The following is a 25882-nucleotide window of genomic DNA, read 5'->3' on the forward strand; positions in this document are numbered from 1 at the left end:
ACGCGGGTCACCCAGACAAAGATCCCACTGATTTGAAATGGCAGAGAAACATGTAGGTGGATGAGGTAGACAGTGTGTCAGTCCACTGTGCTTTGATTTGAACTGTTTATTTCAGATATCAGGTAAGGTATTAGTTTATGATTAGCCAACTATTTTGTTTGCTTATATATTTACACTGTGTTTTTACAGATGGCGAATGTTTATTTTGATGAACAGCTGAATCTTGCTTATCGATGCTGACTAATGAGCTGATGTCAGTGATTCCTGGCTGATGGAGACTGAGGTGGACCTGAGCCTTTTGAACTACAGGAAGCCAATTTGCATCGAGGGGGAAAAAAGCTGGGCCCATCGGCACCGGGCGGTTTCCATGGTTACCTGAGATCACACAAGCTGGATGCTGCAGAGATGAGGTAAGCACTCCGCTGAGCCTCTGTCTGCAGTTTGACAACAGCAGGTAATGAACAGCCTAGAATCAGGTGTTGTAGTCAAAGGCACAGCCTCCTACTGCATGCCCAGCTGAGATAATATGCATGTCTGTATCAAGAGAAAAAAGAGGCCCACATACTAGATGTGCCCTTTATTTGCACGTCAATCTTGTGCAGATCTTTTGTCAGGTCAGACAGCAGGTATGGCACTACTATGGCTTTCAGTAATTACATATCTCATACAAGTGTCATTGGCATTAGCTATGTAAAAAAAAAAAATACAAAATAGCTTTTACTCCTTCTGATGAAGAACTGGAGTATCAATTCAAAATTCCAAACATGCCCTATTGTTGGTTAACAACTTCAGGGTAACTAGTAGTGATTGAATTCAGTAGCTGAGAATCAATGCCCCTTATTCTTCCATATACTTTCATTAATGCCTCATAGAAGAATACGATGATGTGCTTCCGCTGTAAAGAAATTAGACTCCGCTGTCCTTGGCTCCTGATGGCGATGTGTAATGAATGGAATCTCAAAACATCCTGGGGGAACAATAATGATTTGAGCTGTTTGGCCATTGTGTGGTGACAATAGAAAGACAAACAAAGATCAGACTGACAGAGAACAATGTTTTTTTGGCACAATGCCTCTCTCTCCTCCTCCCTCTTCTCTATATCTTTTGGCGACCTGGTTGGGGGTGATAAGATCACATTAGACCGCGCAGGTTGGAATTAAATCATGTCTCTGATGACTCATTCTTTCTTAAGCAGACACCCCTCCCCTCTCCCCCCTCCCCCCACGAGCCCGCCCTCCATTCAACACTCTGCACCTAAAAGAACGTGGGATGTCTGTGCACTTGTTTGAGATAAAAGTCTTTCTTCTTCTTCTCCTTCAGCAAGTCACCCTGTCTCCCACTGAGGGGGTGACTGATAGTGCGAGGGCTTAAGCGCTGTGGGCAGGATGGATGCCCTGCTGTGATGGAACCATAGCCATGAACTGTTTTTGTAGCCTTGTGATTGATTCGGGGACTCTACAGTGTCTCCGCAGACCTGCTGGTTTCAGCTCAGAATTGCCAATTTGACTATATGCGCTGTTATATCGTGTCAGCTACACAGGAAACAACAAATCACCTAGAGGGCCATTTCTGTGACTGGAATTTATCATTCCAATGACTTAGAGGGAGACTTAGAACTCTGGCAAATATTTCCACCTGCAAACCACAAAGCAAAACACCAACAATTTAGTTTTATTCCACACATGGAGTCAACACAATGCATCAGAGTGGTAATTTTACTCAGCTCTAGATTTTTGCACTTAATGCAGTCAGGTAGACCTACATTGTTCCTGCTGCGTCCCTGCTGATCAATACAATCACTAATTCGTTCACAGTTCATCATCATCATCATCATTCAATTCCTGAATTGAATACCTTTATTAAATTGTATTCAATTAAATGCCTCATTACATCTCGTATTTAAGATGGTAATTTGAGCTTTCTTGTTTCACATGTGTCGTCTTGCAGTGATTCAGTGCAGCAAAAGATGATATCAGCTGTCTTTAGTCTTTAGATAATCTTTAGTCTGCAGTCACCTCAAGTGGTTACATATGTTTTGACTCAAGTGGAACATATTTCTGGGGTGTTGGCATTTCCTTTGAGTCACCGCCTGTGCTGCCAACGCAGCGTGGCACAGTCGACAGATAAAGAGACCGGTTCCATCAGGAGGACTTGAGGACAGCGCACTCCTCCACCCCCCTTTTGTGACAAGCGCTCGGTGGCGGCCCCTGTCGTGTCGCGCGGTGACAGTGACAGAAGACAAAGGCGCGGGGTTTACGACCGGGGGCCGTGCTCTCTATCTGCGGGTGACAGGAGGGCCTATCACCGCTCTCACCGGGCTCTGTGCCGCGCAGAGGATTCCCACGAGACCCCCCGGCCGCACCTCCCTAAAGATAGAAGCACTCGGGACAGAATGGTGAGACACTTATCACCTCCGCAAATGAATGGAAAAATTTGAGGCTAGCGAGGGCTGCCCTCACGTGTTCACCTCCAAACAAGCTCAAATCCCAGGACTAGCTCTCTTTTTCCAGCTCTCATGAAAGTGTGATATCCCTCTGAAAAACACAGCGGAGGCCAGCCCTCCGGTCTCGACACAGCCAGTCTAATATTACTGGAGCTCCTGCACCCGAAAGGAAACAGGGCCAGAAACAACATTTCTGAATTGAGGGTAAAAACCTGCCTGTCTGCGCCTGCCACATGAAAAGACAGAGTAGCTCACAGTCATATTGTTTTTGCTCCTTTTCTCACTCAGGGCAGATGTTTTTAAATGCGTGCGGAATGTGGGGTAAGCCCTGCACTCTATTTTCACTGTTTGAGGCAGGGGCTGGATTATTATTCTTTTTTCTTTTTTAGGAAAGGGGCAGATATGGGCACAAATGAGGAGAGAGAAAAAACACTGTTATGTGTTACTTATAAACTGGCACGAGTAGGCCTAATGGTGTTGGGTGTGATTGGAGCGTGTGTGTGTGTGTGCGTGTGTATGTGTGTTTGTGCGTGTGCGTGTGTGTGTGTGCGTGTGTGTGTGTGTGTGTGCGTGTGTGTGTGCGTGTGTGTGGGTGGGTGTGTGAGCACATGTGGTGTGTATGGGGGCGGGGGAGTAGGGAGAGCGGGGAGGGTGAATGTGAAAACATCAGGGGCACTGCAGGAGAACTCAGATGCTGCCGTGGCGTGATGCCTGGATTAGGCACTGTACGCTCACTGCTGCTTTCAAAATTGCTCCACATTCCCAGAGATTAAGATAAAAATGAATGGGCGCCGGCAGTCTGTCAGGGGAAACGGCGGCTCGAAAAACAATCAAGTGTGGCGGCACCCCGCGGGCACCCTTTACAAGAGATGAACATTACCCTCTCTGATCTACTGTACTTTATGTCAGATTTGTGGAAAACAACATCGGGGCACGACAGTCCATAGACCCTCAGAGCATCACTACAAATATTCCTGCATGTGTGCGTCAGTTCAATTATTTTTATGACGCAAGTTAAAGTGTGATGAATATTGCTTATTTTCATCACAATCCAATCTGAATGAGCAGTTTATGCTAAATAAGGCATTTAAAATGTCAAATCTTGAGAATATATCTATATATATATATCCTTATTTAAAAATAATCCTGCATATATCTAACAGATCAGTGGTGTCTGACTGGATATTTATGAATGGCTGTGTTTGCCCACTAAGACCCAGTGCTTCCGATGTCCCTGTGTTGTGCCCTAAGCACACTGAGAGTCATCATCTCTTAAGGGGAAAGATCAGTGGAACAATCCTTGACAACAGAGATACATCAGTCCAATTTCAAGGGTAACAAACCTCCACAGATGTATAACAGCAGTATATGTCCATAATCCCCCTTTTATATCTCCTCTCTCTTTCCCGCACGCACGCGCGCTCTCTTTCATTCACTCGCTTTCTCTCTCTTTCTCTGTCTGTCTGTCTCCCTCCCTCTCTCTTTCTCCCTCTCTTGTTTTTTTTCTCTCTCTGTCTCTTTGTTTTCATCATTACATCCACTCATTCTCTCTCTTACTCACCGCTGAAGAGTGGAGTCTAAATGTGTGGATCGTTCTGTTGTTTTCATCACAACGCATTACAGGGATAATCACTCAAATCAATGTAATAAATTGAGTCTTAAAGGGAATCCTGCCCCACAGACATCTCTACTCTCCCCCGATGCCAGACATCTGTGGCTCAACAGCATCCACGCCACCTGCCACTCAAATGGAGCTCTCGTGTGTGTGCACGGACATTGATGTGCACTGTGATGGCCCCAATGATTTTGTGGACAATATGGTGAGAACCCTGAAAATTATGGAATATTTTTTCAGGGATTTTGCGTGGATATTGAATAAGATGAATATTGACCAATGCAAATCTGGGGTAGCATTTTATTTATAGCCGCGTATTTATGGCACGTTGAGATCAATTTTTTGTCACCAGCGTGCGGATTCTGCTGATGAATTCCGGATAGCTTTCTCCGCTCTCTCCTGCAATCAATTACTGTCAACATGAAAATCTTGAGGCTGAACACTTCCAAGTAGCAGCACATCCTAGCCCGGAAACTTGGCTGGAAATGTTCTTGGAGAGGGCGAGTTGAGAGGTCAAAAAAGAGCAGATGTAATATCTGTGCGGTGCATACCCAAAGGCAGTGAGGCCTTTGAAGGAAGCGTTCTGCCTCATATGGAATTCTTAAATGGGGTCAGTCCTTGCACGCAGATACTACTGTAAGCCTTTGATATCCTGTGTGTTCCCAGCCTCTTGACCAGAGCTCCTGGTACCTTGAATTCCATAACACAGATAAGGAGTTTGCCTTTTCAGCTCTATAGTCTAGTCTTTCAAGTGAAGGACATCTCTTAAATCAGTTGAGCATGAATATATTTGAGCGATGTAGTAAAGCCATTACATCGATCCTTTAAGCAATTCAGTCCAAATAAGGGAATAGGAACAGTGTACTACACACACAACTTGTATACCTTACCCCATTCATGCATACATGCATAGACATTTACACTCAACAGAAAAAAAAATCAATGTACATGGTGACATATCCATGCATAAATGTGTGTATGCATACATAAGCTTGGTTTCAAAACAGACCTGCATGGCTGTTTAAGTCCCCTACAGGTCCTCTGGGTCTTGTCTTTGATGCAGTGTGAGTAATCTGTCAAGTGGACCAGTAGCCTCTGTGCTACTCTGTGATTTAATAAAATCCAACACATAAAGCTCTTAAGCCCAAGGGAACTCTGCATTGCTCTAAGCCACACTATGAGCTCAACTCAACACTTAACGTCACGTACACAATACAATTGAGGGCAAATTCAGATCTATTTTTTTCTTCTATTTTCCTTTTTTAAAAAAGTAATATTTAGCAAGGCACTCAGCATGCATATACATACACATCTTCTCTCTCTCACACACACACACACACACACACACACTCAATAACACACACACACACACACACACACAGAGAGAGAGAAGAGATACCGCATGTCTTCTGAATAAACATGACATTTTCTTTTGCAACCAACATTCCTTAGGAGGAACCGTGCTCCCTCTTGTCTTGTCTGATCAGCATGCACGCCATGTGTGTGATTTATCACAAGCGACTTTCATGTGCCCGTAATAATGAAGCATGGATTGGATATTCTGCCAGAGCTAACCTTTACCCCAACAATATTGCATACTGGAGGAAAGAAATAGTACTTTAAACAAGATGTTCAAGACTGCCAAGCAGAGTATAAATTACAAAGTGAAGATGTTGCTTCATTTCTCATCCTTTTGATGTCTGTAGGCTACCACTGAGTTATCAGTGATGAAGACTGTGTTCCACTGTGTTTGGATTACATAATCTAAAATCTGTGATTGACAACCCCATATTCACAGAAGCTAAGTCTAACAGTGTTAATAACATGAAATCACAGTAAATTAGTTTTAGCTTTGTAGTTGTTTGGGCAGGTGCATTTTTGATGATTGAACATTTTGACTCCGAATTGTAATTATCTAGATCACAGACTATTAATACATGTAGAGATTGGATATGGATGTATCCATGAGCACATTCATAGATTAGTTCATTCATTAATGTAAACAATTTATACATTTATGATATGGGCATATATAGTCTATTTTCATGGCGCAGTTCCACATTCACTCTTTGCTTAGCATTCTTCAGCGCTGATAACATGAATATGCACCTTCAGCGTGCAGCTGAGCAGCTGTCAACATACAGTGGAAATGTGAATGGTTACACTAATTCCATGGTTACTGTGCGTGGTATGAAAAGGTCATTCTTTAAACCGGGTCGTTATACTTGTACTATTTATTTATTTATTTCTGCGGCTGCATCTCACTTGTTTCTCAATGGGCCAGATGGGTGCTGAGCCCTCTGTGAAATACACTGGCAGATGTTTCAGTACAGTAAGAGGGGCTTTTGGGTCTGCCCACATTTGCATTTTTCATGCTGCTTCAAGCCCACCCATGCAGCTTATACTAAACTATACCCGCAGAGCACGTAAGGATTAAGTATTGTTGAATGTACAACTGTTACTGCCTCGTGTGACATACAATGGCGGGAAACGTTTGCTTAAGAGAATTTCATTTCATCAAACTATTACGCCATAACAAAGGGAACAAAGGGCGTGTCGAAGTGAATGAATGCATGTGTCGAAGTTCATGAATGTATATATTGGCAGGACATGTATTATGTCATGTTACGCTATGTCAGGCATAAGCATGTTATGCAATGTGTTTGCTGTTTGTGAGAAGCATCCGAGGTCAAGAACAATCTGTGGGGGAAGAACTGAAGCTGTTTTATCTGCCCCAACGTTTCCCAGGTGTGGGCAATTAACTAATCACCCCCCCAGCGCTGCCTATTGTCCTAGCACAACAGCTACGCATCCTGCACCAGACCCCGATTTGTTCCCACAGAGGGGTTATAGGGCTCTAGTGTTTGCTGGCAGGATGAGGACCGTAATTTGCCCTGTGTGTAGAATGATGGAAACTTCAGCACCATGGACAAGTCACTATGCGAGAGACCTTCCTCTTCACTAGTCCCGTAGATGTTGCAAAGTATCGAAAAGTGAAAGAGAAGGGCTGTGGTTGTTGTATTTGCTCTGCATACATAACGACATTTATAAAATAAATATGCGAAAAACGGACGATATATTATTTTTTTTTTTTGTGGAGTGTAAGGCTCTGATTACGCGCGCGTAACGGGTGGCAAACTAGTGCCACGTGCCTTATGAGCGAAGCAGCACATGGCTCAGGTACAGTGTAATCGACGCCTTGAGGTTTGGCTTCCGAATCAGCCTTTCTCCTCCTCCCAAAACTGAATGCGCGCAGCTTCGCCCCGATCGAGGTGCCAAAGCTGAGCGCCGAGCGTTAAGCCCTAGAGGTAACGTCCCTCCCCCTGGCAAATGAGCTCCAGTCTTCCTTTCCCTTTCACCACAGCGCTTCAGACAACGGCGGGATCGCGTCCATCTTTAGTTAGAGATGGTTTTACAACTCAGTCTGACTCGAGCTTTCATCCCCGGTTCCATGTGGCATCGGCGCGGAGTTATTCAAAGGCTCCGGTGCGAGTCCTATCAAGACCGCGTCTAACTAACACCGGAAAGGTTACTAAGAGAAATGATTTGTGACAAAGAGGATATCACTAAACAACAACGGTAACTTCAGCAGGGTTTTTTTTTAAGCAGCCGCCTTTAAACGGCACTAGCTGAAGATCTTTCAACCATGCCAGTCCGAAGAGGTCATGTTGCGCCCCAGAATACATTTCTTGGAGTAATCATACGAAAATTCGAAGGACAAAGTAAGTACAAATTGTAATCTGATCACCTTTCCGATACTTCCCATAGTCTGTCTGAAGTAAGCAATGGATCATTGATAAACAGATACATCTAAATTGTGTAACAGCATTCAAATTACTTTAAAAATTCAGTCGTATGTTTTTTCACTCGAGTATTTATTATATGCGTATTGCATGTAAGCTGAACAAATACTGCTTTATGACAACGGAAATCTTGGGGCTATCACATGAACATTGTATTGTTTAGCCAGGATGAACAAAAACATTGTGTCTACTTCTGTGTGGTGGCTCTGGGTTGCCCCATGCTCTGCTCTAGTGTAGGTAGGATGACCTGGGTTTCTCCTGTGGTGCCCTGTTTAATACTATCTTACCACATGATCATGCAAATCCAGCACACACTATGTGTGCTTTGTAAACACTGAAGTAATTAGAGTGCATCAGTGTTTAGTGATGTCCTCAATGCAGTTCATGGGACAGCTGTTCCGGATATGCTTATGTGTACTCATGTTGGTTACGGCATGTCATACATAACACAAGTATCCGAGTAGCATTGCACTTTTTGAATTGTGACTGGCATATTTGAACTCTTTCTTGACCATTAAGTAGCAGGAAGTGCTCTATGTTTTGATCATGATTAACAAATGCCCAGCTTGAGCCTCCTAATGTTAATACAAAAAAGGCTGCAAAAGCACAGCAGGTTAGATATAAAAATGGAAACGTCACAAGACAGAAATGCTAACACTCTAATCCTGTGCTCTCTCATCAGACAAGAAATTCATCATAGCAAATGCCAGGGTGCCCAACTGTGCCATCATCTACTGCAATGACGGCTTCTGCGAGATGACGGGCTACTCGCGGCCAGACGTGATGCAGAAGCCCTGCACCTGTGACTTCCTGCACGGCGAGCTCACCAAGCGCCATGCCATCTCCCAGGTGGCCCAGGCACTGATGGGCTCCGAGGAGCGGAAGGTGGAGATCACCTACCACCGCAAGGATGGTGAGTACCCCCCCCCCCCCTTCCACACACACACACACACACACACACACACACACACACACACACACACACACCCGTGCCCCCCACACTCAATACGCCCTGCTACTTGGAAAGCGGCTTTTGGTCGTGGCTGCTCTGAGAATCTGTGGGAGCTTAGCACACACTTGCAAAGGCTCTGAAGGGGTGCTAGGGAGATAATGTTCCCTTTTTCATTTTTCTCCATAAAACAAGGGCTATTTCCACCGCTCAAGATGCCTGTCATTCTAAGAGCCATGTGAATGAAATGTGAGATTCAGTCATCAAGAGAGGCTGCTGTCTCTGTGTCTCAATCTCTCTCTTTCACTCTCTCTCTCTCTCTCTGTTACTAACACACACATGCTCAGACAAAATCAGGCACATTTTCTCTCTCTCTCTCTCTCTCTCTCTTTCTCTCTCCCCCTTTTCTTGCGCTCCTTCTGCTTTGCCCCACTGTCTTAAGCGTCTCATTTTCTTCAGAGACTTATTCCGAATGATTTGTGCACTGAACCAAAGTCAGGCACGGCTCCAATAATGTGAGCATCCTCTCTCATATGCCAGGGGAGACTCAGACAAATCCCTCAGACATCTCTCTGAGCAGCCTTTCCTGCTGGAGAATTTCACGGGATCAGAAAAAACACACCCCCTGAGAATGATGGCATTAAACCTCGCATTTAACATCAGTCTTTTTAGTCATCTCGTGAGGTGCTGGGAGGAGGGGGGTTGGGGCGTGAAGGAGTCCGTAAATACTGCTACCTGTGTTTGCCCTGGATGAGCTGGAAATGAACAATGGCCATGCAGCCTTGAGAAAGCTAAAATTAGGAGCCCTCTGCAAATACAGGAAAACCATAGAAGCATACAAGAACACTGAAGCACACTGAAGAGAGCTCCCCCAATGTGTGTCGTTGACTGTGTGCCTCCACACTGCAGGCTCCTCTACTGTATGTCCATCTTGTCTGAAAATGGTGTGGGTGTCCTGTTCCTCACTCTTGCTTTTCAATACGGACATCATAAATTGATGGTGCGCTGCTGTGTGGGGATAGCTGATATCTGAAGGGCCGTAGACGAGCGGGAGGAGCAGTGTCGGAGTAAATGATGTGCTGCTGTAGTTTGCCCAGAGAAAGTTTTAATCAGTGGAGTCATACACTGTGGCTGACCTATAACAAAGGGCTCGGGCTGCCTCGCATAAAGGCTAGGGAGTAATCAGAGGCTGTCCAGCCATTGCAGGCCGGCCGGAGCGCGGTCATTTAATATGGGCCTGGCAGTGAGGCCAGGTGTGTGTGTATGGTGGCGGAGGTGGGGTGGAGAGGGGGAAGGGGGAAGGGGGGCGGGCGGGATATCAAATATGCGCTACTCCGTTTCTTATTATCATCCGGAGGCACGGGTCGATCAGCCTTCATTATACTCATCTTACAGCCCCCTCATCGGAATTCACCTGTTGTCTGGATGCCTGATGTTGGAGGGACGCATAACTCCCCGCTGTTGATTTAGGCGTGCATGGCATCTGTTTGGAGCTATTGGCATAACTTCACCTCTTGAACGCAGCGAAGGCCCGGAGCGTCTGTTGACACCTATTCTCACTGTCAGTGGCCACTAAGCCATGGCAGCCTGATAGCCCTAGAAGTCTGGCGCCCGGCTTGTTTTTTTTATTATTATTTTATTATTTCTACAGTGTTATTACTCAGAAGAAATGTACCCCAGACAAAAGCTAGATGTGCAATATACAGCAGCTCAGCATTTCTCACCGTTAAGAAATAGAGACCTAATGGGCCTAGAGGCAACTGCCGCTGTAGAAACACTGTTTTAATGAGGATCCAAATAGCTTATAGCACATTGATTTGCAATCCAGGACCGCTACCAAAATAAATCAATTGCCATCCCTCTTGTACACGGCTCTGCCGTAAAAGCACTTGATGGCAGGGAGAGGACTCTGTAAAGACGCGAGTAATCACTACAGCGCCGGCAAAACTCTCCGCGCTGGTTAGATTAAAAAATGCTGTGGCACGCACAAACCTGTCATCGACAAATCATTGTGGAAAAAATGATTAAATGTTGATTTAGCGATCACAGTATTGGGAGTTGTGTGTGTGTGTGTGTGTGTGTGTGTGTGTGTGTGTGTGTGTGTGTGTGTGTGTGTGTGTGTGTGTGTGTGTGTGTGTGTGTGCACCTCTGTGTGTGTGTGTGTGTGTGTGTGTGTGTGTGTGTGTGTGTGTGTGTGTGCGCCTCTGTGTCTGTGTGTGTGTGTGTGTGTGTGTGTATTGGAGGGTTGACTTGTTCCTGCAAACTGGGAGCAGCTCCCAAATCTGCACTGGGTGGCATATGGAGACATTAGCAGTGAGTCACGCTGATTGACTTGGCACTTCTGGGAGAGGTGGCATCACCGCTAGTTAGGTCACGAAGGAATCTGTCTCGCAGGTGTTGTTCACTTCTGTTGATGCATCAATTTAAGCCTCTGAATGAGTGCATAGGTAGGTATGAGTACGAGTGTGTGTAAGAGATTGTGCTCCATTGCTGGTGTGTTTGAGTGTGTGTGTGTCTGTGTGTGCGACTGTGCGCGCATGTGCATGAGTGTGTGTGTGTGTGTGTGTGTGTGTGTGTGTGTGTGCGAATGTGCGTGAGTGTGTGCGTGGGTATGTGTACACTCACACCTGTGCCACGCCTGTGTTTGTGTAACGTTACCTGTCTGCTGTTACAGACCCGTCCCCTGCCGCTGTGAGACTGAGCCCTCTCCCTGCGGTTTCAGCTCTGCCTGCCTGTCTGGCATTGTGCTTTTTTATCCTCTGCTGAATGTCACTCCTGGCCCCATGGAGTGCTTCTTAAGCAAGCCCCCACATCCCCCCACACACACACACACACAGCGCCACCAGCAAGCCCCAGTCATGATGGGAAATCTCATTCTGCACAGGCAGCAAGCTCTCAGCAGGGCCTCTGTGCAGTCGGAGGGAATTAGAGGCACGTCGGCCTCGCTGCTGCGCTGCATCCATCCACCACTCTGATGGCACGGCCTGTCTCTTCACAGGCGTGGAGCATTACAGTCAGGCTAATACACCACGCATATATAAGCACACACACACACACACACACACACACAGGCACACACACACACACACACACACACACACACACACACACACACACACACACACACACACACAGGCACACACACACACACACACACACAGACACACACACATACACACACAGACACACACACATACACACACACACGCACACACACACACACACACACACACGCAGCCACCCTGCCTCTGCCCTGCATGTTCATATACATGATGGCTCAAAGCGATGGCAGGAGACTGTGGCTCCGTTATGTCACCCTACATAAAAATAAGACATTTCAAGCTTGGCCTGTGACCCAGAGCCCGGCGGCTATTTACAGCATGTGGTCATCACACTGGCTTGATTATGAAGGCCGAGCCTCAGTGCAGTGTGGCGGGAAGCCCTCGCACCCCTCCGGCCTCGCCGCGGCTCATCCTCCATGGATCAGCCCCATTTTAACTGACACAGGCCAGCCGTGTACTGGACCATAATAGCCGGGGCGGACGGGACAGGGGGCGCTCATTAGTAAGCAGGAATGATGGAGCGGACCGTTAAGTTGAGCCCCTTTGTGCAGGATGTGTTGTTGTGACTGGGATCGCGTTCAGAAGGGGCTCCATATATAGACCATAAATATGGGCGGGTGTGTGTGTGTGTGTGTGTGTGTGTGTGTGTGTGTGTGTGTGTGTGGTGTGTGTGTGTGTGGGTCTGGGTCTGCCATGATTGGAGCGCTGGAGGGAGGCGAAAATCCATTTGACACTTTCCGATTCCAATCATTGGCACCCTCCCACAGACCCAACCTGAGCAGCCGCACCCGGGGCCCACTGGAGGAGTCGGAGCAGTCATCAGCGGGGTGACACACACACACACACACACACTCTCTCTCTCTCTCTCGCACGCGCTCAGAAGCTCACTGGGATCCGCCGCCAGCTGGGCAGAGGCGGGAGGAGGGCTGCCGCTGTGCCAGGGTGCCCAAAGAGAGGTGTAGACTTGTGCAATAGCATCTGATTCTTTTCCTGTTAATTTGGCTCTCTGGTGGTTCCATGCCGAGAGCCGCGTGAGGCAGGACATGTTTCGGGTCGCGTGCGCGCGTCTTCTTTTATCGATGTTCGCGCCCGAGGGGCGTGCACCTCTTTAAATCGATTTGATTTTCTTGTCACCGAAGAGCCTGCGGCGCGGCTACAAATCAACCTATCCGAGCAAGCCGCGCCACGCCACGTGTGAATTATGCTGTAGGTTGGCGAGGCGAAAAGGAGAGTCAATGCAGCGACTTGACAGAGGCACTTTATAGCCTCTCCAGCTCCCATCGCACATCCACAGGGTCAATTGAATTCACTTCTTCTCGTGTTTCTTCACAGCGTCGAACAGAGCCAAGACTTGAACCGGGGTGTCAGTCGACGTGAGCTACGGCTGTGTCAGGCAGCTCTGCAGCAGCAGCAGAGTCAGTCTCAGCAGTAGCAGCCTCAGCAGTAGCAGCCGCCATACCTCCCTGGCTTATTTGCTTTACTGAAGCGGCAGTGCTAAGCGGCTTACGCGTATGCTTAGAAAATGAAAGAAATCCGGGATGATGAAGACCCACAGCCGCACACAAAGCAGCCAGGGCCCTCTCCGCCTCCTCCGTCCTCGCCACTCCCCCCGCCGACCGCCACGCGCGTGGGCCGCGGCGTCAGGCCGCTCCCAAAAAATCCCCGTAGTGCCGCATCATTAATTCACACACCCGGCCTGCACCACCCCGAGATGGAGGCCGGGTGTGCCTCGTTAATGAGGTAAATACTTTGCTTTCGACAGGCCTTGTAAAAGTAGCTCGTCCGGCGGGATGTAATAATACTTTGTAACATAATGTGTCCGACAAAAGCAAGCTGACACCGAGCTGCATGCTCGAGTTAAACGGATAATGGGCTTTTAACGGGCCTGCAGGAGAGAGGTGCGGACGGAGCTGGAACATGTGGCGTGTGTGCGGTGCAGGGTTTCACAGGTGGAGCCCCCGACACCCCCCCGCCTGCCCCCCCCCCCCCTGTGCTCCTCTTCCCTGGGTGAGGGCTCCACGGCGGTGACGGCCTCCCCAGAGCGGCTGTTGGTCGGCGCGACGGCCGCTGAGGGTGACTCGTGAGGTGTGTGTAAGTGTGTGTGTGCTGCTGCGTGCGATCCAGATGACTGCCTCTGAAAACGAGCATGCATTATTCATCCTAAATCCCCCCCCCCCCCCCACAGCCACCCCACCCCACCCCACCCCATCCACCTCTCCGGTTACCCCTGCGCCCGCCACAGCCCTGCGAATCAGCCCAGGTCCAGCCCTGTATGACGGTGACGTCAGCCCATCAGAGTAACGAGCGTCTGAAATAAAAAAATAAAAAAAGAGAAAAAAAACATATCAGGTTTAATTTGGGGGACTCAGGTTGCCGAGGCGATGCGAGGCCAGGCGCCTGCCTGTGTGGCGCGCCGCGGAGCGATTGCCTGCTTCCGACAGGGCACAGGAAATGTTCTCCGCGGCAGATTTGTCGGATGAAAGCCCCGGTTTGGAATGAGTTTCATCATGCAGGTTTTTCTTGATCAGGAGATGTATGCAGGGAGAAGTTGAATAATGGCGTCGAGGAGGGCTGGGGGGGGGGCGGGGGGGCTGAGAGGAGATTGCTCATTGCAGACGCTCAGCACATTCCTGTCCCGAGCATCAAGATATGGCTCAAATTTAGCAAACAACACCAGCGAGCCTTTGTAAGCCTATCACAAGTTTCCCATCTGCTGCTGCCCAAATCTGTGCCAATATTCATGCCATCGCTGTGGCCAGTATTTTACCTCCAAATCGCACCCAACCCATCAACAATAACACAGCCACCGTAGCATTTCTTCAAGTGTACGCCCCACTTTCAATGAGATGCTTCCTATTCTACACTATTCCATACTACTGGGATGCTTCCCAAGCTTTGGTGGTGGTGCCGCCATACTGAACTGGAATACTAACTAATTCAAGACTTGTATTCCTGTCTTGGTGCAGATTGAGTTCAAATGAATCTCTGAATATAAAAAAGACAAGCTGCAAACAAAGTGCAAATTGTAAGGAGTCTGTACACTGGGTGTTGATGAGCCCTAGGTGATGGACTTGTCCACAATTAGAGCTTAATGAGAGGCAAAGCATGGCTGTGAGTTACAATTATCAAAAAAAGACCTCAATCAATTAGCTGTAAAAATTATGCATAATGGATAACCTTGAATTGCACACACATACCCGTGCGGTGGAAATTACCGTCCAGTTTGAGTGGCAGTGAGCAGCGTTGCTTTTTCACGTTTCACATCTTTACTGACCCTTCTCTGTTTTGCCTGCAGCACAGCGCATTTATTCACTGTTTTCTTCTTCTGTCCTATCATGGCCAATTATTTCTGCCATTTCCTGAAATGTTGACCCAAAGATATGACTATCATCTCTGGGAAAAACAGAAAAATCTTTCTGTTCAACTCGCTCGCGCATTGAGCACCTGGGTGTCCCTCGTTAGACTGGGGAGAACACTTCTAGCGCTCCCCAGCGCTGTTAATGAGGGCTAAACGCATGGCCACCCATTTCACAGTGTTGCATTAGCCAGGCATTACGGTGTCCAGAACCATTAGCACAGGCCATGCTGTGGGCACACAATTAACCCTGTTATTCGTCTTGGCTGATGTTGGTGAAGACATCTCAAAATTAATGTCTTGGGAATTCAATATTATGGTTTGTGAAATAGAGAGATTATTTTAAAGGAAGATGACATTTTTCATGAAGATTCATGAAGATTCTTTTAGAAGAAGTGTTCATGGATTTGTAATATGTATACCATAACTCTCATAATAGTGGGCAAAATTGGCAGAATTTTTGTATGAAGATATTGATTTGGTTATTAGTGTTATTATACTGTCTTCTACTACAGTCATATATTAAGTTAAGGAATATCAATTGAAGATTGTGAGTTGAAGTGACTTTCCTAATTCTGAGAGAAGTCCTTGTTTCACAACTGTGCATTTGTATAAATAATAATAATCATATTTACTGTAGAATAGCATATTGCTGGGACCTTCGAAAGCATACACAAGGTAGTCCTTGTTACACCATGAACACTTTAGAAGCAACAAAACAAGATCATTGAGTGATGTCTTTGAACACCTTAAAATTCACCCAGCGGAAGTGTTGCCCTTGTCCCAAGACAGCTTGTGGTTTTCCGATGGTGACTGCCATTGACCATGATTAAAAATGAATGTAGGCCATGGCGTCTGGCTCGCTGGCGCTTCACTGAGGCGAGAGAAAGCCACATGGCCGGCCCGGCACAAACAAAGGGTTAGCTGGGCCGCTCTCCTCCCCAGTCCTCCCCAGCCCCACCCCTAGATCTCCCCCAATCCCATTGGCTGTGGCCGGGTACAGTTGTGTGGAAAAAGCCCCCTTTCACCCACCCCCTGCAACCACAACCCTGTCAGATTGCATCACCGGCATGCCCACCAGAGTTGGGAGGGGGATGATTCAGAGTGCTGATGGTGCCACTGTTTTCTTTGCCACGTCCTGTGCCTTCTCCTGGAGGAAACCGTTACATCCACTTCTAAAGGGTATTTTCTCACGATGATGGCACGTGTGAAACGTGGTCTCTGAGTGCCCTTCTAGTTGATATGAAGAATTTGTACATAAAGCTGTCTGCCATTCATTTCTTTCATGTTTCCTACAGCATAAATAATGCATTCATAGGGATGTCATAAATTTGCCTGTCTAGTCTATTCTCATAGAAATGGCAGGCTGTTGCACATTACACCTGATGTACAGACAAAATGTATAGGAGATTGACTTGTACAGTAGGCTAGTAATGAGGAATGGAATGATGGCATTGTAGCAGATGTGGCAATGGCACGCAGTTTGGGAAAATAATGTGCACTCGTGATAGCCTACATTTATTGTGGATCATGGGCTATAACCAAAGCAAAGCAGCTCCATTCACCAAAAAAAAGTCTAGTTGTGTTTCTGAAAACATTTCAAACTAAATATAATTTCTGTCAGAAACCAAGTTGGCTAAACGCTCTCACCATTGTCAAAGTGAGTTAAGTAAGTGTAGCGGTGTCCATGTCAGTATATATTTTTCATTAAGCCAAGCAGTGAAATGAGGTGTAATAATGCGTGGGGGATGTTCATTTGAGTCAGACAGAAGTCTTTAGTGTTTCTGTCCCTCTCAGACTACGTTCAAATGGTGTGTTTAGCAACTAGAATTTCACAAACTCCCGGAACGCCTGTTAGTCTTTTTAAAGGTCAAAACAGCCTTATGACTGAGCCTTACAGTTACTGTATTTGAAAAAATTATGAAATAACAAAATAAACACAACAAAGTTACCACCTGTGCAAGTGGGGCAGAAATGGCCAGAGGTTGCAGGCCAGCCTGTCCCCACGACCAAGGAAATGCTAGAGGAAGCACTGCTATCCCTCTCTGTGATTTCAGATAGACTGTCTCTCTAGTCTTATTAGTCTCTTTAGTCTTTGATTAACCATTTTGTTTTCTCCATGTTTTTTATGAACACTCCTCTTTTTATTAAATTGTCTACTTTAAACATTTGAACACAGGCACTATGCGGACGTTGGTGCTCGTTCCTATTTAATGATTCATTCATGCAAGTTTGTAATGGTACTCCTTGGTTACCCTTCTGTCCCATGTCTACACTGCTTCTGTTTTGCCAGGGTTTGCTTACCGTGCCTCACTCTATCCCATCGTCCTCTGGATGCACTGTGGCCGTCAGAACAGAACAGTCCAAAGCAGCAGTCTAAATCTGATTCGTGGTTATGCAACTGGCCTGGCATACAGAACCTTTTTGTCCATATTATAATACTGTTTTTTAGCAAAAGCAAATATTTTAAGATTTAAGGTTTATCCTTGTAACAATTTAACCTCAGTGCATTTGTGGAATTTGTATCAGATAGATGAGATGATATTATTTTGAATGTACTGTATGGCATGTTCATTCTTTATAAGCAGCATGGCTGCTGGTTTTAAGAGCAGTGCTGTTAAGTGCTCTGTGCTGTTAGTAGATGCATCCCTTTCCTAACACAAGCACTGACAAGTCAACAATACCATGCAAATATAAATGCACATAGATACCGTGTACTATATATTATGTGCTAAATGATGTGCTTTGATATTATTGAAGATTAGTCATCATGAATAAATGTAGAAGCAAGATTGATTCACCATTCATTCATTACTTTTGATCAGTATGTCAAGCCAACTCAAAACATCATGTATCTAAAATCGCATGTCTGTATACTATCTCCAGAGCGATAATGAAACCTGGGGGTGCGTTCAGATTTGAAAACAGGTTTCTGTTTGCCTTGAGTTTTTGAAGAACATTTGCAAACACTTGCAAACAGTCTGACGAGATAGTTCTTTGCAGTGGAGCTGGACTTGAGCTTGACGAAGACAACAATGCAATTAATGTTACAATGGAATGTTGACACCAAATAATTCAAATTTAACTGTTCAGAGAAAACACGTTCACCACAAACATTCAGCAATGTTTGCCGAATTTGAATGTGCCTCTGTTCTGGAGGGTGGGGGACAGCTAAATCAATAGGCATCTCACCAAACAAATGTCTAGGAGATTAGGCTGTGTTTTGTTTTTTGTTTTTTTGCATTGGTCTAAATTTCAGCACCTGTCCCTAGGGAACCGATGGATTTTGATTGTTTCCTACCCAAACAGATTGCTCTGTCACTTCCTAGGTTTCATTTATTTCCATAATTGGATGCTTAGCAGAGACAGGGACCTAACACATATTACACTAATGCATCGGCCGGCACATAATGATATCCGTGATGAGCACAAACAGGCCTAGATGACCACATGCCTAAACTTGTTTCACACTTACTGACACCAATGGCTCTGTCTCCATCTTTGGGTTCATTTAATTAACTTCCCTTTCACCCACAGGAAGTGCATTTTGCCTATTAGATGAGGCTGATCGAAGAGTACATAAAGATGTGGTCGCTGAGATATGTCCAAAACGTGGAGCATCATTGGCCCAATGTGAGATAAGCTGTGGCGCTTTAACGCAGTTAAAACAAACAAAATGTCCTAAAGTGATTAGAGGGATCAGGTGTCTTTGGGTGTGTGTTGTGAGGCTACGTGAGGTAAGGGAGGCTATTTCCATTAACTACCTCTGACAGTGGTGCTATCTTGTTACCCTGCCGAGCAAGCTATACCCTTTTTTTAAAACTGAGGACATCTTAGCACTTTGACCACAGATGACTCTCCTAGTTACGGTGCTCTTACAGTACATTTGATCTGAAAGAGATTTGTTTGTCTGTCAGGTGTGCAAATTCAGAGTCCATTCCTCAATTGAATGAAAAGGCAGATGTCACTCTTTGTGTTTGTACGGCCAAGTTATTACCTCCAGTCATGTTTTTAAAGTGCAGAGTGCCTGGAGGTGGCCTTGAGAAACCAGCACCTGGGAAATACCTCCTTGGCTGTAGGCGGACACCGCTGGATGTCTTAAATGAGAAGTGTGTGCCTTAATTATTGATGGTGGAAATGGAATCGAATGAAAATTTCCATCATCTTGAAATGGGAACTGACCTTCATGCACCTTCAATTTATGGGTGAGGAGCAGGGCCACCTCCTGAAGCTGCTGAGTCAGGGCCGTTCTGGCTGAGAGGGGTCCGCTCGTCTCCCCTTGTCCCGATCCAAACGGGGCGGGAGAATGATTGACTGCGTAACCTCTCAATGATACGGAGGATCGGCCCCGTCCTTATCTGCTCGCTAAAGACAGATGTCCTTCAGCCGCCAGCCGGACAGAGTGTTCGCTCGCTCCGATGAAGTCCGGCAGACAAAGAGCTATCTCCCTCGGCTGATGGATGTCTGCGATATTAAAAAAGGCTTCCCCAAGAGGAAGTGCAGTCAGGTAGAAAAATGTTTTGATCAATACCATTTGCATTCCCCTGTGGCCTGAATTTAGCGTCTGCTGAGAGACAGGTGGAACAGTGACGTGAAGGGCCTTGTCTGGCATCCTCTGCTTCTCTCTCCGTGTGTGTGTGTGTGTGTGTGTGTGTGTGTGTGTGTGTGTGTGTGTGTGTGTGTGTGTGTGTGTGTGTGTGTGTGTGTGTGTGTGTGTGTGTGTGTGTGTGTGTGTGTGTGTGTGTGTGTGTGTGTGTGTGTGTGTGTGTGTGTGTGTGTGTGTGTGTGTGTGTGTGTGTGTGTGTGTGTGAGAGAGAGAGAGAGAGAGAGAGAGAGAGATGCAGAGGTAGGGCTTGCAAAGTGCACCCGTAGTGGTGAAATGAGCTCCTAGAGAGACATTTCCCGGAAAATACATCAGCCCAAAACACCTTTTGATGGGCACACGAGGCCTCACAGCTGCTGTAATGGCCTGAATTAGTGCTTTTGCATAGTAGTACCTAGAGATATTGTGAATGTCCATTTTGCTTTTAGAAATAGATATCTTTGCTTTTGTGTTGGGTTTATTTTTTGGTGTTGGGGTTGTTAAACTATTAGTCAGACTTGAAAGGAAGAGCACCAGAGCTTTGAAATCTGCCGTAGAACATTTCATTGCATATTCACACAAACAACATTAAGACTTAATTACTTTAGTTTGCCAACATCACATCAAGAGGACTGTAATTTCAACTGGACCAAACTAATTTGACCGACTCATGTCTCTAATTACATAGCTGACATATTCCGATAAGCTCTGAATCTGCAGGGATGCTAAGGGCTTGGAATAGTCATAAACATGATGCACTCTTTTTAAGAGCAGTTCATCTGAAATATGGAACACATTTCTCTTAACTCTTGTAAATAAATGTGAATTCATTGCATATCATAATGCTACTCTAGCTACCATTAGAATATTACATTTTGTGTTCTTCATGGACATTCATGTATGAAGACTCAGTGCCTGCTGAAATCTGCCTAGCTCAATTCACAAGATTCACAAGGTTCATTATTTAAATCGGCAGGGAGGACATTTCACCAAATGAAGAGTGTTGTATAGCTATTTAACCCTTAAACAGGCAACGTGCACTACGAGATACATACTTTTTAACATCCTGTATGGGGCCACAATATATATTTTTTTCAAATCAAGTTATCGGTTATCAAAAGTCTTATCTGTTATCAATATCTAGGTACCATGACTTGGTTCAGGTTATCAGTCATTGGTTCGTCAGCCTGATCAGAAATCAAAATGGCCACCAGTGCTTGAGCGCAGGCTAACCATGAGATGAGTAATTACGTATAAATCATAGTTATTTTCAATAAAACAACCATATTAACTCTTATAACTGATTATAACTATAGTCTAAATATATGTATGAAGGGAAATAAAGCCTATTATGCTCATGGTGTTAGTTTAGCAACTTTGAAATGTATGTATCCCACGAGATACGTTGCCAGATTAGCGGTGTAACATGTGATCAATGTGAATTCTATGTGGTATTGAAAATTTAGTTTCAGATAGGAAGACAAACTAATGTACACTGCAAAAACAAATGCTATCAGGTACAGGTATGTACATTATGACAGTATAACCATATATATATGCCCACAGGGTATCACAGTTAGCTCATTTTATGGCAACAGAAGGACGATTATGAGAGCGATAGAGAACCCTAACCCTGAAGGCTTTTCATACTCAGGCAGTAGTGATGCGGATGAAGATGAGGAAGCAATTATCAGGCAGAATGAGGAATTAGAATAGGAGGATAGTTCTGATAGGGGGGGGGGGGGGGGGGGGGAGAGAGGCGATGGAACAAACTCCTAAAAAAGCCCAATTTAGGTGACAGTGCCTTCATTGAGGGACACTTGGTCATATTTGTGAGCAGGCCAACCATCCTAACCAATATGCTGCCCCTTATTGGTGTGGAAAGCTTCCTAAAACTCTGAATTTCCCTAGTCATATACTCAACACAGCACTGTTAGAGTTTGTATAGGCTGTATGTTGCTGATATTTTGCAGATTTGGCAGATTAACGTTACCCTGGAAATTCAGAGTTCTTGCGAGACCACACTTTGAATTGTGTCTGCAACAGACTCTGGCAATGAGTAATGATGCACATTATTTTTGTCCCTTGCATTGCGGAGAACCAATCACATCGGTGTATCTGATATAGGCGGCCCAGAGGCGAGTTAAACAGATGGCGACAGAGCTGCATCGTTGGAAGTCAGTAAACATTGGTCACAGTGATATCCAATTGCGTCAAAGTCCGGAATCAGTCAGAGTAAGCATTGGTTGTAGTGCTATCCAATTGCATGCAGTGAAATTTTCAAATGCATGCTTGGTGCCATCCCTTGAGTTGGGCCATTACATTATTCGTTATTCTAGATTGCCAGGGTCTGGATTTTCCAGGCTAGATTAGTGTACACAAATACTGACAAAGTAGATCATATTTGTTTTGACTCTTTATAGAGGAAATGTGGGGCATTGTGATCATCAGGTTTAACAAAAAAAAAAAAAAATCAAAAATTTTTATTTTTTAAAAAATTTCGGGATTTTTAATTTGTTTTTAATTTTTAAGAATGTTGCTATTCATACCATGAAGAACTTCAAAAAAAATGATAAAGATGTATTTTAAAAATGATATTTGTTAAATAAATGGCCAAGAAAATAAAGCTTGTATCAGTTAAGTATATCAAATAAAACATTAAAATGTTTGCCATTTTGCATTTTTTCGTACCTTAATAGGGCAACGTATCCTGGGAGATACAACTCATAAAATCCAAAATATACAAAATATTAAAAAAATGAGTATGGGAATGTTTTCCTTAGGTGCAAAAGAGACAAATAATAACATGAAATGATTTTTTTCAACTCATTTTTCACTTCTGCCTGTTTAAGGGTTAAGATACACCTGGGAGTATGTGGAAGGGAAGCCTGATGTTGTAGAGGGAGTGCAAGTCCTTAATAACCATGTTATTGAAATGAGTGGATGATTGAGCACACGTGACTTAGCATGATGAATGCTCCCTAATTTAAAATGCGCTGACACCAGCGGCTTTCAAAAAAGAAATTACTTTTGGCCCCTTACGAGGTTTCGATGCTTAATCATATGGCGCTGCTCACGCATGGTAACCTATGAAAATGCTGGCTTAGTTTATTGCTCAGCGAGAGGTTTATTTTTGGTGCGTATGGTTGCATGAATCATACCAAATTCATCTTTTCTTCATCACAAACATGGGGCACTGGTGCCAGCACAGCAGTTACTGTAGAGAAGCAGCCGCTGTTCGGGGGAGAAGTAGAACAACAGCGTCAGCAGAGTTGCCTTGTGTCTGCACACATACAGTATGACTCCATTTCAGCTCATTATTGCACAACTGTAAGTATTTAAACAAACATCCTTGGTGTGTAATGATGGGGTTATTTATGTACATACCTAGCATCTTCTGTATGCTTGATAAAGTGTTTGAGATTTCTAGCCTCAGAACACACATAATCACACTGACACACCTTAGGAATGGACTAGTAGTGGCAGATTTTGCTAGTTTTCGGACAAAAATTGTCAAGAATGCTTCCTCTCTCAGGATCAGTGTTATCATTAGTGTCTTGCAATATGGCAGTGTAAATATAGCCCTTCAGCTGAAATGGCAATTCTTGTCAGAAGGGGAGTTATCTGGTGTGTTGACACTATATTCGCAGCCACCTCACAGGCATGTAATATACAGACATGGAGCAGGTATTCAGTCGAGTAAACACACACGTATAATTAAAGGTCTGAAAGATGAAGCCTGCTTAAGATGAATAGAAGGCATGTGTTTTTATTTCATTTGAGTGAATTGCAGAGAAAGACAGAAAAAAAGAAATTGAAAGAAAGAAACAAAGAAAAGCGCATTGGAAAGAAAGAAGAAAAGAAAGAATGGGATGACATTGAGCCAGAGCTTCTCCATCCCTCACAGATAGAGAGAAGCTATGGTAGTGGTGATATCCATTGATTCAGAGCTATTTTATCCCTCTGCATTCGATCAAAGTTTCCTTAAATAGCATAGTGCTAATAAATTCCAGGATTGATTGGTCAGTGTCAAGATCGAGACATTTTGTTCACTTGGCACCAGTCTGGCCCCACGCTCTCTGTTGGCAGAGAATCAAGCCATGAATTCTCTGTTCAATCAGCATGTTGAAACCTGCCTGCCCCAACAATCATTTCTAATGACTATCAAAGGGTGAAAATGAACCTCTCGTCTGCCATGATTTCAGCTCCTGATTTCTTTGAGAAAGTAGAAAATGTCCCAGCATCTCTCTCTGGTCCACTTTTTTGTCTTCCTTTTTTTGTAAAGGCCAGTGTGATATCTAATTTTCCATTTGAAGGAATTATCCTGGTGTAGCGAAACAGAAGGCACGGGGGCCTCGTGGTGAATAACTTCTTTAAATTCCTCCTCGGCCACATCGTCTCCGTGCGTTATGTTTCCGAGGGAAGACGTTTCCTCACGCTTTACTTGAGGAGAGGTGACATTCAGCATGAGTCAGGATGAGTGGTCGCCCCATAGCTAACCTCTTTAGGATGCTATTGTTTTTCCATCTGCTGGGCTGAGGTAATTGCCCAAACAGGCTTCCGTTGCATTATCTGCCAGTAAGCCGCATGGCTCCCCTCACGCCTGAGGTAATGGCTTTTCAGAAATGGTCTGCCAGAGCCACTCAGCAGGTGAGAGGGAATCACGCGCGCCACAGCTAACAAATTAATGAATGATCAAGTTGGGCTTATTGTATTCCGCAGGCTTTACTTCTAAATTGGAGATTACGCCCATTTTCTGAAGCTAAACAAAGATGGGAGAGGGGAGCGTCCAACTGCAGTTTCGCGAATAATCTATTCTTACCCAGGTGCACAGCTCATTTCTGGAAAGAAGTCGTAGTGCTGTATTTGAAAACCCTTTGGTCCTCGCTAGCCATGAAAATTTTATGGATAAGCGCTGCCTGTGTCCCAGTACATAACAGTGGAACTTTGTGAGGACAGCACAACACAATTTTCTAGGGCACCTGAAGGGGATACTTTCAACAAAAGTCTTCCTCCACCGACTTGTGTGGAGCTTTTGCTATTCCAAAACTCCTGAATCACATGCTATTCAGAAATCTCTGTCCAGTCTAACAGCCCAGCATCGAGACGACCAAGTCGCTGAGGTGCTCTTTTATAAAAGGAGTAGGGAAAACTTAACCTGAAGTGCACTTTGCCCAAAAAAAAAATGTCCCATCCATCAACTCCACAAATACATCTTGATCAAATTAGACGACCCCCGTTTTTTTTACTCCCCAAGCAGTCAGCCAGCCACCCCTATTATAGGCTGACATAGCTAATGCGCTCCAACAGGAGCTAGTTATATATAGTCAGACAGCCAGTGCACTGCTAATGAATGCAGCTGACAGGCTGGCCGCATGAGCCGGCTCTGGGGAGGGAGGCCCTGTGAACGCTGCAAAATGTGTGTCCACAAGCCAGGGGAGTGTGCGTGTGTGTGTTTGTGTGTGTCTGTCTGTCTATGGGTTTGTGTTTATGTGTGTGTGTTTGTGTGTGTGTAGGCTGGCAGAATGCATTTGCATTGGCTGTACGGGGGATCTGTTTGATCTGCCCGCTCGCCGCACATCAGGTACCCCGCCTCGAGGGGGAAAAACACGCAAGCCTCCATTTTCAAAGGACAGGCCACATGAAGAGATAAAGGGAGTTCTTGGCGGAAAGGAGGGGAAACACAGACAAAAAGAGTCCACTCCTGAAAACAAGAGTGTGTGTGTGCGTGTGTCTCTGTCTGTGTGTGTGTGTGTGTGTGTGTGTGTGTGTGTGTGTGTGTGTGTGTGTGTGTGTGTGTCTCTGTGTCTGTCTCTTTGTGTGTGTGTCTCTGTGTGTGTGTGTGTGTGTGTGTGTGTGTGTGTGTGTGTGTGTGTCTGTGTCTCTGTCTGTGTGAGTGTGTGTGTGTCTGTGTGTGCGTGTGACTATGTTTCTGTAGTTTATTTTCATTTAACAAGTTATCTCCGTATTTAGCCAGTAACTGTTTATGTAGTTGAATGTGCTGAATGGGCTTGAGTTTGTGTTCTGAATTCTCATCATTGGTGTGCCATGGCTTGCTAACAGCCCCAATGAG

At 45.2% G+C, this 25882-nt stretch overlaps 1 protein-coding gene across 1 annotated transcript in view; it reads left to right on the plus strand.

The window, feature by feature from the left end:
- Positions 1-334: 334 nt before the first annotated feature.
- Positions 335-25882, plus strand: part of LOC134077982 (potassium voltage-gated channel subfamily H member 7-like) — a 54560-nt gene continuing 29012 nt past the window's right edge. Inside the window, exons 1-3 of the mRNA XM_062533613.1 lie at positions 335-410; positions 7668-7780; positions 8544-8774. Coding sequence (XP_062389597.1) covers positions 7705-7780; positions 8544-8774 — 307 coding nt within the window. The 5' untranslated portion in view covers positions 335-410; positions 7668-7704. The remainder of the gene's footprint in view (positions 411-7667; positions 7781-8543; positions 8775-25882) is intronic.

Source organism: Sardina pilchardus, chromosome 4 (assembly GCF_963854185.1).
Source record: "Sardina pilchardus chromosome 4, fSarPil1.1, whole genome shotgun sequence".
NCBI classification, from domain to species: domain Eukaryota; kingdom Metazoa; phylum Chordata; class Actinopteri; order Clupeiformes; family Clupeidae; genus Sardina; species Sardina pilchardus.